This window comes from Pelodiscus sinensis, chromosome 25, assembly GCF_052426305.1.
Source record: "Pelodiscus sinensis isolate ZL-2025 chromosome 25, ASM5242630v1, whole genome shotgun sequence".
Lineage (NCBI taxonomy): Eukaryota > Metazoa > Chordata > Testudines > Trionychidae > Pelodiscus > Pelodiscus sinensis.
The window spans coordinates 14957274-14969320 of record NC_143076.1 but is presented as its reverse complement, the minus strand read 5'-3'; the positions used below and the strand labels follow the sequence as shown (position 1 = coordinate 14969320).

General features: G+C 46.3%; 1 protein-coding gene across 2 annotated transcripts in view; it reads left to right on the top strand.

Moving 5' to 3' along the window:
• LOC102453028 (carotenoid-cleaving dioxygenase, mitochondrial) overlaps positions 1–12047 on the top strand; it is a 90501-nt gene that overhangs the window by 56671 nt on the left and 21783 nt on the right. Inside the window, exons 1-2 of one of the 2 annotated variants that reach the window (XM_006111225.5) lie at positions 217–935; positions 9778–9982. In XM_006111225.5, coding sequence (XP_006111287.1) covers positions 848–935; positions 9778–9982 — 293 coding nt within the window. In that variant the 5' untranslated portion in view covers positions 217–847. Of the gene's footprint in view, positions 1–216; positions 936–9777; positions 9983–12047 lie in introns of those variants that run through there. The other variant, XM_075909431.2, reaches the window with a different exon arrangement.

Here is a 12047-nt window from a genome sequence, read left to right as displayed (position 1 = left end):
CACTAAGAGCTAATAATTCTTTATCAGGATCTGAACAGAACAGTCTCTGCGGGAGCTCCTGACTTTCAGTAGCCATAAGAGAAAATGATTTTGGAAGCAATAGATAGCTTGATTACTGGCATGGTGAAGCTATTATGCTTTATGAAAAGCTCTTCAGTAAGGTCCTACTTGTCAGAACTGGGAAATGTGCATTCTTAACTATACATCATACATATATGCACATAGGTCTGCATAAGGATTTAAGCACAGTTAAGCTGCCTAGATGAACTGATCATTATTAATTCCAGAGCAGCAGCTCTTGCCTTGGAATATATTTCTAAGGGAGACTGGTTCTTAGAATAAAGTTGCCTCCTCAGGAACAGCGTGGAGCACTGCAGGCACATTTAATTCACAACACCAGTTTAGCTAGCTGCTGCACTGTGCAGGCTTCTCTTTACCATTGTTCAGACAGACACTCGGAGCTTTTATTCTGAAGTGATGGCTTCTGCCTGTCCTATTCAACACATCCATCAGTGCTAACTGCACGGTACCATCTTTTCTAAGGGAGACTGGTTCTTAGAATAAAATCACCCCCTCCAGAACAGCTGGAGCACTGCAGGCTTATATAACCCACAACACCGGTTTAACTAGCTGCTGCACTGTGGAGTCTTATACCTACCATTATTCAGACAATGAACCTCTCGGATATTGTTCAATCATTCAAGGCTTTTATTCTGAAGTGATGGCTTCAGCCAGTCCTATTCAACACATCCATCAGTGCCAGCTGCACAGTATCATCTTCAGCACCGGTACCTTTCCCAAGTCCCCTAGGATCTGAGGCTTTCTTCAGCGTTGGGGGGTCTTCTAGATGTTTTCCCAAATCCTTCTGTTTGCCATCAACTTCCTGCCTGTGAATATGGCACATTTCCTCTCCAGTTTGATGAAATCTATCCCAGGTAAGAATCCCCTTCTCTCCTTCCTCCAAAGGGACAGGCTGCTGTCCTGTTCTTAGAACAGCTGCTGGAGACAAGTCAGTAGAGGAATTTTATTTCTTATAGAAATGAGGAATTAAATGATTCTAGGAGTTTGCTAGGCAGCAGAGAGATCCCTAGATATTTTGCAAGATAATAAACATGAAGGGGTAAATGCATCACACAGATTATATCAGATTATCAATGGAAAATGCAGGTTTAGATCTAGGGAAACCAGTAAACAGCAACATCCCTGCAGGGGATCCATTATATGAGCGAAGTGTCAGTGGGTAGTAACAGGGATATGATTGCTAGGGGCAGGAGTACCCACTGAAGTTTTGATTACCACTACACAATTTGAAATCTGCTGCTGTTTGTTTATAATAGAGATCTGCCATCAACCATTGAGATCTGGAGGTGAGCCATAAAAGAAAGGTATTAACCAGATTCCCTGTTGAATTTTCTTGGGTGGAATCAAAAAGCTGCTTCCAGGGACATCAAGAGATTGGATATTTTTCCAAGACTGTCTTGCGATGATGTTATCTAGTGTGTGTCTCTGGGTATGAATTTAGGAGCAGCCCCAGAGGCTGACTCTAATCAAATCTATTGCTAAATTTGTGAGGCATGACAAGAAATCCAATATCAGTAAGTTCTTTATCAGAATGGAGATTGAAAATATAAAGACAGAATTATCAATACAAAATGTCCAAGGAATGTTGGCTCTGGGCTTCAGCGGTATATGTAAGAACCCCTAACCCCACCATTTCAGATCTGTTAAAGTAAAGTGTTTTCCATTAATAGATCCAATGTTGCATGTGTCTGTGGCTTTCTTTTGTTATAATTTGATAGCAGAGCTATATTTCTCAAAACAAAGCTAACAAGGCAGTGTGTATCTCTGCCCTACTAGCTTTCATTGTACCTAAATCATCGTCCTTAACGGTGAGCTGTATAAGGAGGCATATGGGACATGTTTTAATTCTTTGATTTGGATAATAAGGCCTGTGGTTTGCCCTTCCCCCTACTTTAGCAATACTAGGTCCTCTTAGGTTGTTTTTTTTGCTGGTGGTCTGGTTGGAACCCCAAGGAAATAAAATGAGATTTCTCAACCTTTAGCAAAATACAGAATCTGTAATAAGAGCATTTCTTCCTGCTGTTTGTTCAGGCAGTCAAGTTAAACAGGTAGAGATCAACCTCCCCCCCCCCCCAAACCGTCTGAATAAAAAACCCGTTCTCACGCTAGCTGGTGTCACTTCCCTGAGTTTAGCCATAATCCTACTCGCTCTCTAGTTGTTCATAGAGTTTTCCATGAAATGCTGGAGTTTGAGGGATTTCTGATGAAAACAAGTTTTTAACAAAGAATCTATCAAGCTTTGTTCATCTAATTAAGAAGCTGAGTACAAAGCCCATTTGTTTTCCTTTTATATGTTGCCTTTTTCTCGTGGTGTCTGCTCCATCTTTAATATTTATCATTTATGGTAGTTTTGCCACCTGCTTGCCTTACTGTTAACTATTCTATCAATATAAATGTAACTATGCTCTCTGCCTAAGCTACTGTGAACAGAGTTCCACTGTTCAAAAAAATGCAGTGTGATTTGTCCTTGAATTCTGCCCAAATCTGATTCATGTGAGTGGGGGGAGGGAAAGGGGGCTGTTGGGGGAGATTAGGTGATGAGAGATGAGTTAGAGAACCCACATTTTGGGAACAGGGAAAAATCTGCAGAACAAGGAAATCCAGGCAGAATCTACTCCATTTCTGTTCTGGATCCTTAGACCAGGGTTTCTCCAACTTCACTGAATCACGACCGCTTTCTGACAACAAAAAATTACTACATAGCCTCAGGAGGGAGGACGAAGTCTGAACTTGCCCAAGCCCCACCCCATGGGTAGAGGGCCAAATCCTGAGTCCTATGGTCATGGGGGGACAAAGTTAGTGACCCACTTTGGGGTCCCAACCCACAGTTTGAGAACTGCTGTCCTAGACCATAGCAATACTGCAGAAATGTCTTAGTGGAACTGCTGCTTCTCTGTTTAAAATTCTGAAATGAAAATGTTTTACAGCTAGAATATAAATCAACTTCTCTAATTGCCTCTAGCAGTATAGTTTCAGATTTCATCTTACATGAAAGGCCTCCTTTATTTCTAAGGGCTTTTTTATCAATACTAATGTTGGGATTGGATGAATTATGCGGGATTTAATATACATTAATTGAGTTTTAAGAGGGAGAGGTTGTTATACACTGCAGGATAATTACTTTAGCCCTGCAGCCTGAATTCTTTATCTAGCTGTCTTCTCATATAAGAGATCTAAGAAGGATTTGAGGATTAATGAGGTAGGTCCACATTATAGGAGGGTAAATTGCCACATTTTTTCAAGTCAAAATGAAGCTTTACCTTGTACCTGATTTGAACAAGCAAGTTTACAAAAGTGCTGTTTGACAAAAAATTTTGTTGAATTGTCTTTTCTCTGTTCTCCTTTAACTGATTGACGAATTGGTCTCTGATGAACTAGACTTCCGGCTTTGGCGATTTACAGATCATTTGTGCAGCAATTTAATGTAATCCCCTGGATTAAAGAAGGGAGGCTGGAAGATATGGCTGAGTTGGTGAAAGTGACTGGTCTGGTTAGAAGGAATTTCTGATAGGAAATGCCTCCTCATGCTAAATGGAATTGTAATATTGTCTGGAATTTCTTCAGCCTCAAGCCTTGCTTGCACTAGGAAATAACTCTGTTTCAGGAAGAAATGGAGTTTAGTTGTACCAGTGGTGGTCCCTGTTTTGCAAACAGGTAAACCTTAGTTGGCGCTGATTAAGCTAAACCAAATGCTGAACCACATCCGTCTCTTTGTGCTGATGAGGTCCACAGAGGGTACATCTAGACTACAAGCCTCTTTCGAAAGAGATCATCTAGACAGCCACAAGAGTTTCGAAAAAGCGATCTGCTTTTTTGAAAGAGAACACCCAGGCAATCTGGATGCTCTCTTTTGAAAAAGCCTTGTTTACATTCAAGAACGCCTTTTTTCGAAAGAGCTCTTTCAAAAAAAGGCATTCTTCCTGGTAAAAGTAGGTTTACCAATTTCAAAAAAACCCCACCGTGTTCTTTCGATTTAATTTTGAAAGAACGTGATGGCAGTTTAGATGCAGGTGAATTTTTTTTTAAAAAATCCACTTTTAAAAACTCCGTAGTCTAAACACACCCAGACTGAACAGGTGATGGCTTAAGTTAAGAGAGTTCTCCTCAGTGTGTGTTTGCCACGAGGCTGCTGCACCCTTTTAATGGGGATATGTGCTCAACATTTGAACAACGGGATTCCTATGAAATGCTCCTCCTTCTGTGAAGCATGTGATATTCCCTACCTAAAATCTGCTAATTTGTTCTCCAAACATGGAGCCTAATCTAGTCTCAGCAGATGATTTATAATGGTCATGTTTTCTGCTTTCTCTGCAAGGTAAGAGGTCAGAGACTGACTTCTGAAATCCCCTGTGAGCAAAGATTCTCTCTGTAGTGTAGAATTGGGTAGTATGCCTTTAAATAGATTGTGAACACTCTAGGGGCCCTCACTGTTTCTTACACCTGATCCCAGTGTGTATGGAGCTAGTTCTGGCATGATCAATCTACTTATCAAGCATGGTTACTTAGGACCCCACCCATTGTTCACTCTAAAATGAGGCACAGCACAGCTTCACAGGTGATTAATCAGCTCCACCCAGTCAGAGGCTCAGGGCTCCTTGCAGGGAGCTGACTGACTTGGGGGGCTGATTAATCACCAGTGAAGCTCTGCTGTGGCGCAGTTTAGAGGGAACACCGACCCCACCCCAACTGTGCTTTTCTAGTTTCTTCATAGTATACTTGTTGGCTACTTCTACATTGGTATGATCTTGTGCAAATACTCTTTAATGCAAGAGTTCTTATTCCTGAGCGGGAGCATCATAGTTCTTGCGCAAGAAGCACTGATTTCACACATTAGAACGTCAGTGTTCTTGCGCAAGAGGCCAGTGTAGACAGGCAGCATGTTTTTGCACAAAATCATGCCAATGTAGACACAGCCGTTGGGTAAAGAGCTAAAGACACAACAGCCCCTTAACAGGATTCATAGGCAGCTGTTAGGTAGGGGCTTACCTAAACCTACCTCCTGCAGGAGTCACCTGGCTTCCTTTCTCTGTTGCTCTCCTAACTTTCTGCTCTCCTGCATCACATCCTTGCTGTTCTCCCTTTTAGGGCTTGCCCCAGCTGCATCTTGAAAGCCCAAGAAAAGTTTTGCGTAGCATTTTATGTCTTTACGAATAACCGTATTTCCTCATCTCCTCCTACGTATCCAGCTCCTTACACTCTCCCAAGTTTCTGTTCTGGCTGCATCCTTTGTCTGCCTGCTTTCCCCAGCCTGTACCCGCACACAGAACAGCTTCCAAGTCCATATGAACTAAGCAAAATCCCTTTCTTTTTTAAGGTTCCACTTCCCCATATGCTTTCTATTGAATGTAACTTTAAGCTCTTCTATTGCATGTAACTTGCCATTGCTGACAATGGATGCCACCACAGTACTGGGCTTATGCAATGGACGGGAGGAGTGCTGACCAGCACCCGGTGACTAAGCGGTTAAACTCAGGTAGCTAGCAAAGGTGTTGGCCAGGATGCTGGGAGAACCAATCGAAATAGAAGATTGGAATTTGAATTGGATATAGATTCCTTGCCTGCTTTCTTTGTGTGGGAGAGAAAAACTGGGACTGGAGAGTCCCAGAATGATTTAAACCCAAGCAGGACTATCATGTCTCCAAGGAATTTGGGGCATGGGAATGGACTGAACAAAGAGAAAATTGGAAGTAAAGAAAAGTGGATCTAGTTGTGATTAGGGTTGCCAGGTGTCCGGTATTGTACTGGACAGTCTGGTATTTGCGCACTCTGTCCGGTAAAAAAAATCAGACAATACCGGACATGTGCAATGTCCAGTATTTTCTGATTTTCCGGTTGTTCACCGGACGGAAGCCTGGCATGGGCGGGGGATTGGCTGAGAGTCCCAGCTGGGAGGCAGGGCTGCGATTGCCGCCAGGAGCCCTTGGTTGAGTGTGAGGAGGAGGGGAAGCCTCCTCTTCGCTCGTGCGTCGCTGGGGCCTGCGCAGGACAGGCAGCATCCTGGGATCGGCAAGTGCCTGGGTCAGTCCCACTCTGCGCCGGCCGATTTGCTCACCCCCTGCCCCTCCCTTCCCGGCAGGCCGGTTCTCTCCCACTTCCCCTCCTGATCTTCCCCAGCCAGCCCCCCTGCACCGACCCCCAGCTCTGCTTCCCGCTGGCCCATTCTTCTTCCTGATCTGCCCTGGCCAGTGCCGCATTACCCCCTCCCCTGCCTGCTCTGCTTCCTGCACCCCCCTTCCTCCCAGCCAGCCCCGTGGCTCCCAACCCTCCCAGCTGTGCTTCCCGCCCCCCCTTTCCTCCCGGCCAGCCTCGTGGCTCCCGATTCCCCCCAGCTCTGCTTCCTGCCCCCCCCCCCGATCAAGTGTGTCCATTTTTTGGGGGGGAGTCTACCTCATAATCCTAGTTGTGATCAGGGTATTTTTCTTTATATTGTGGTTTGGTTTGAACTGCTCTGTGTGAATCTATGCCACTACTCCCTATTTACCATCTTGAATTGTAGTCAGAGACTTTGCTCTGTGTTTTGTTTTCCTTAGTTGCTCTGTAACATTTAGCAATTAAGTATGCTTTATCAAGTTTATCTTTTGTTGTGTAATAAAAATAACTTTTTTTAGGTGATGATTGGATTCTTGTGTCCTGGAAGTCTTGTCTATCTGTTTGTGTGTATTTTCATGCCTCCGACTGAGAGGTCAGCTACTAGAGACTGCAGCTTGTTTTCCTCTTTCCTTTTTTCAAGCTCTTTTAGAGCAAAAGAGCTTGGTGTACTGCTGGGGGTGGGTTCAAGTGTTCACCCCTGTTATTTAAGGGATAAAAATCACTTGATGGTGGCAACAATTCCCCAAAATCTGTGCATTGTGATTCTGAGGGGAAGTTTTTGTAACCAATGCCTGTAGAGGCAAAGGTTTTCTTTTTTCTTTTGAGCTCTTTTCAGGCCCCCATCTTCTGCACTCAGAGTGCCAGATTGAGGAACAGCCCTGACAGCTTAGGTGCAATCTAACAGCAAATGTACACCTGTCTAAACTTTTCAGCATGATTCTGGAAACTCTTGGTTAACCCCTGCTTAGATTAAATTTTGACCACAGGTGTCTATAGCAGTACTTGTGCTGCACTGAGGAATACGGGGAGTTGCAAACTATTAATTGAAGATGAGGCTGAGGCTGGAGGCTTCTGGTCCTGCTTGCAAGCAGTGCAAAATCCGTGTCAATTTGGAAAGTGCCAGTTTAAAGCAACGTGGGGTGGACTTTGTCTCACTGTTGTAGGGAGCAGCTCGTTTTTTCTCTCTGTGTTTTGGGGTTCTCATGCATTGTTCTGAATGATAAGAAGTGTAGTGGTGTTATGATGGAACCTTTCAGAAGGGCATTTATGTTGTTCTCTAATTCTCTTTGGGCTGTGAACATAACAACACTGACCATGGTTTGTTTGAGCTGGACTCTGCTAATTGTGCCACTGACATGGTGACTGACGTCCATTGTTAGCATTGAGCAATTTTTGAGTGTAGGCTAGATTCACAAATTTCCAGAACATAAGAATGGCCATACCAGGTGAGACCAATGGTCCATCTAGCACAGTGACCTGTGCTCTGATAGTGACCAGCATCAGAATGAACAGAACAGGTCAATTTGGAGGGATCCATCCACTGTGCTCATGGCCCAACTTCTGGTAGTTACATCATTTTCACTGGTGTTGTATAGTGCTGTAACTTCCTGCACTTGTGGTAGTGTTCCCAGTAAACTGAGTGCTTGGACGGCCACCCAGCTGTTTGACACAGTGCCCACCACTAGCTACCACCAACTCCAGGTGACCATTTTAAATCCTTCCAGGACTTATTCAGAAGAATGGCAGAATTTCTGAACATCTCTTTAGCAGAGCTGCCAGAGAGATCCAGCACAAACTCACGCACATCCTGCAAGCATCCTCATCAATAAAGATAGCTCTGCCCTTTAACTCAGCCATAATGGACCCTGCAAAGACAATATGGCAGACACTGGTCACTGTCACACCACCCCGTACACAGAAAATACAATTCATCAATGATTTCCTATTTACTCATCTGGCTGTAGAGGTGGCATATTAAAAGGGAAAAGAACCCCAGTCAGAAATCACCTCTTCTGTGGAGGAGTCAGATGTTGGTGCTGTGTGGACGTTTCTGTAACTTGCATGAAGACTTCTGATGAGATGCAACTGACAAAAAAGGCACGGGAATGAGGCAAGCATGAACGGTGGACCCAGCTTGATTTTTACATTCAAACCCTGTCACTGTAGGGACTGTTAGAACTCTCAGAAATTGAATTTTTTCCTTTTCCTTTCCAAAATTCCCTCTCATCTGTTTAATGGCCAAAATGGCCACACTCCATACATCCTTAAACAGAACCATAGAGCAGCAACAGATGTTAGTGGAGATGCTCTGAGTGGAAGCATTCTTCCAATATGGGCCATTCACCTTTTTTAGAACTGGCGACCATAGAGTCTGTGTGCTATACTATCGGCCCTGCTGCCCCAGCAAATTGGGATCTCCAGGGGTAGGTCTAGACTACATGGCTCCGTCGACGGAGCCATGTAGATTTGTTTATTGGGCAAAGGGAAATGAAGCGGCAATTTAAATAATCGCCGCTTCATTTAAATTTACATGGCTGCTGTGCTGAGCCAACAAACAGCTGATCAGATGTTTGTCGGCTCAGCGCGCTAATCTGGACGCTCCCCTGCCGACATCAAAGCCCTTTGTTGGCTGCCCCGGTAAACCTCATCCCACGAGGAATAACGGGGCTGCCGACAAAGGGCTTTGATGTCGGCAGGGGAGCGTCCAGACTAGTGCGCTGAGCCGACGAACAGCTGATCAGCTGTTTGTCGGCTCAGCACGGCAGCCATGTAAATGTAAATGAAGCGGCGATTATTTAAATCGCCACTTCTGTTCCCTTTGCCTACAACCCTAATCTACATGGCTCCGTCGATGGAGCCATGTAGTCTAGACACAGCCCAGGATGGATAGGAATGGTATCCCTAGCCTCTGTTTGTCTGGAAATGGGTGACAGGGGAGGGATCACATGATGATTACCTCCTGGGGCATCTGGCATTGGCCATTGAGCAGACAGGACACTGGGCTAGATGGACCTTTGGTCTGATCCAGAATGGCCGTCCTTGTGTTCCTTCCTGCATTGTTCTCAAGCCCACCGGGCAGTACAATGAAGCATCACTCAAAGGGGAAACCAAGATGTCTGCACTGAATCCTCTTGTCTGGTGTTGGTGGAAGAGTGGAGCCTTTAGAGGAGATCAGCATGAGTTTTGCAGGGCAATCTATAAGCACCACTCTGTTTTCTCTCGTTTTAAGGTTATAGCATATTTATTTCTGGGCACATTATAGTCTCTAAGTGGTCATAACAAACGCCTGCTTCCCTCTCTTGCTGTTACAATTCAGATGAATTATACTAGCTTAGTTCATCTCCTCCCGCTCTGCAACGTGGAAAAGCACCTGGCTTATCTGTCCTGGACTGCAGTGCTGGTGTCTGCACTGTAGACAACACAGGAAGATTTAATGTACTGAATTTTCAGCTCCCTATGGCTTTGACGGACAATCTGGAAGCTTCATTCTGAACATTCATTGCAAGCCCGAGTTGCAGATATCTAGGCTGGTGGCTGTCAGTCTATAGCCTTTAGGACTAGGGGATTTAGTCACTTGCTATCTAATTTGTTGTTCATTCTCTGTAGTTCTAAAGGACTTTCTGACGAGCCCACAACAGGAGCCGATCACCTTCAGCAACCGGAAGGGTTTGCAATGCATCTTGCCACTAATAAAAAGTGTGGAAGAAACTCCTCAGCCCATCCAGACAAAAGTCAAAGGGCATATTCCCAAGTGGCTCAAAGGCAGCCTGCTAAGGAATGGGCCTGGGAAGTTTGAGTTTGGAGAGGAGAAGTAAGTCCAGATTTGACCATACTTTGTAATGGTTCCCGGTTGGGTGCGGGTCAAACTTAGAAACAGGGCCGGATTAAGACCTTTAGAGCCCCTAAGCACTGAAAAGATTATGGTGCCTCCCCATATGTAATTCAATATATAAACAATACTATACTGTAAAATCTCATTTTTTTGGGTGCCCCTGCTTTGCTGGTACCCTAAACACGTGCTTAGTCTGCCTATTGGGTAATCCAGCCCTGCCTAGAAAGCTCCTTCACAAATCCATCCCAGCCATTGGGTCCTCTCTTAGCTCTGAAGGTTTGTGACCATGAGATCCCATTCTTCTAATACAAACCCTTTTCTCATCTAGAAGCTTTCAGTATCTTTACCAACCGGATTCATTAATTCTCATAACCTCCCTGGGAAGCAGGAAGGTGTTTTTCCACAGGTGGGGATGCAGAGGCACACAGAGGCTGTGACCTGCTGAAGGCCACATAGTGAGCTAACAAAGATGGGGATGAAACTCCAGCATCCTAACTCCCACTGCCCTGTCTGTAACAACTACTTCCCAACTCCTGGGCATGACTTGCCACCCCGATTGCACTAAGCTGTCCGTGTGCCTTTAAACACAACCCCAGTTCTCACACTGGTCGGTGTTCTTTTATTTCAAAACAAAGAAATGTAGCTCTATCTTTTTAATAAGTAAGAACCCAGGTCAATGTTTTCTCTTTTCCCTACCATCAATACTGGTGGCTCCTGCTACTAACTAGATCCTTGCAGGCCAGCCGCCCACGCACAAGTGGTGAGTGGGAGTGTCCAGTGGCTGATGATGGGGTGAGTGTGGTCAGCAAAGCTGCAATGTGCAGGGCTGGCTGCTCCTCCTGCTGGTCCATCAGTGCAGTCCCCACTGTGTGCCAGCTTTTGGCTAGCAGGGCCCCACTCCCCATCCTGTTTCCAGCCAGCACTGGCTTCTAGGCGCGCCTGGGATGCCCCGCCGCTGGCTTCCCCGGAGGCTTTGCAAAGCCGCGGAGGGGCTCCGGCGGCAGGGCAGCCCAGGCGCACTGGGGCTGTCCCGCTGCCGGGGTGTCCTCAGAGGCTTTGCTCCCGGTGTCCCTGGTCTGCTGGAGACGGTCCCCAGCAGACCAGAGGCACCGGGAGCAAAGCCGAAGTGGCGGCGGGGTGCCGCACTTCTGAGGCTTTGCTCTGGCAAAGCCTCAGAGGCGCAGGACCCCGCCGCTGCTGCGGCTTTGCTCCCGGTGCCTCTGGTCTGCTGGGGACCGTCTCCAGCAGACCAGGGACACCGGGAGCAAAGCCGGGGAGGCGGAGGGGCGCTGGGGTATAAGACGAAAACCTATCTTTTAACTAAAAAATTAGGGGGTCGTCTTATACGCCCAGTAGCCTTATACACCGGAAAATACGGTAATAGGAACCACTTCAAGCCAGGGGGTGCTGCAGCTTCCCCTGCACCTCTAGTTCCAGCACCTCTGCTGGCTGCAGTGGCTGGTGAGACCAGATAGACGGTGGCTGGTTGCATGTCACCTCTGCCTCCACCCATCAGCCCTTTATATGCGTCCCCTCTCACTGTCCACTACCTGTTATTCCTGTTCAATCCCCACAGCTCTGCTGCTCCTCCATATCCCCACTGGCGGGGTGCGTCCCACTACTGACGCTATGCGGGGAACCAGCCCGTGGTTGGATCATTCAATTCACCACCTGCCTGGCTGAAAGGATTCTTCCTTCCCTCGCTGCCTCTGGCTGGGCTGACACTCAGGGTATGTCTACACTACAAAGTTAGTTCGAACTAACGGACGTTAGTTCAAACTAACTTTAATAGGTGCTACACTAGCGCTCCGCTAGTTCGAATTTGAATCGAACTAGCGGAGCACTTAGTTCGAACTAGGTAAACCTCATTTTACGAGGACTAACGCCTAGTTCGAACTAGCTAGTTCGAACTAAGGGCTGTGTAGCCCTTTAGTTCGAACTAGTGGGAGGCTAGCCCTCCCCAGGTTTCCCTGGTGGCCACTCTGGCCAACACCAGGGAAACTCTATGCCCCCCTCCCGGCCCCAGACCCCTTAAAGGGGCACG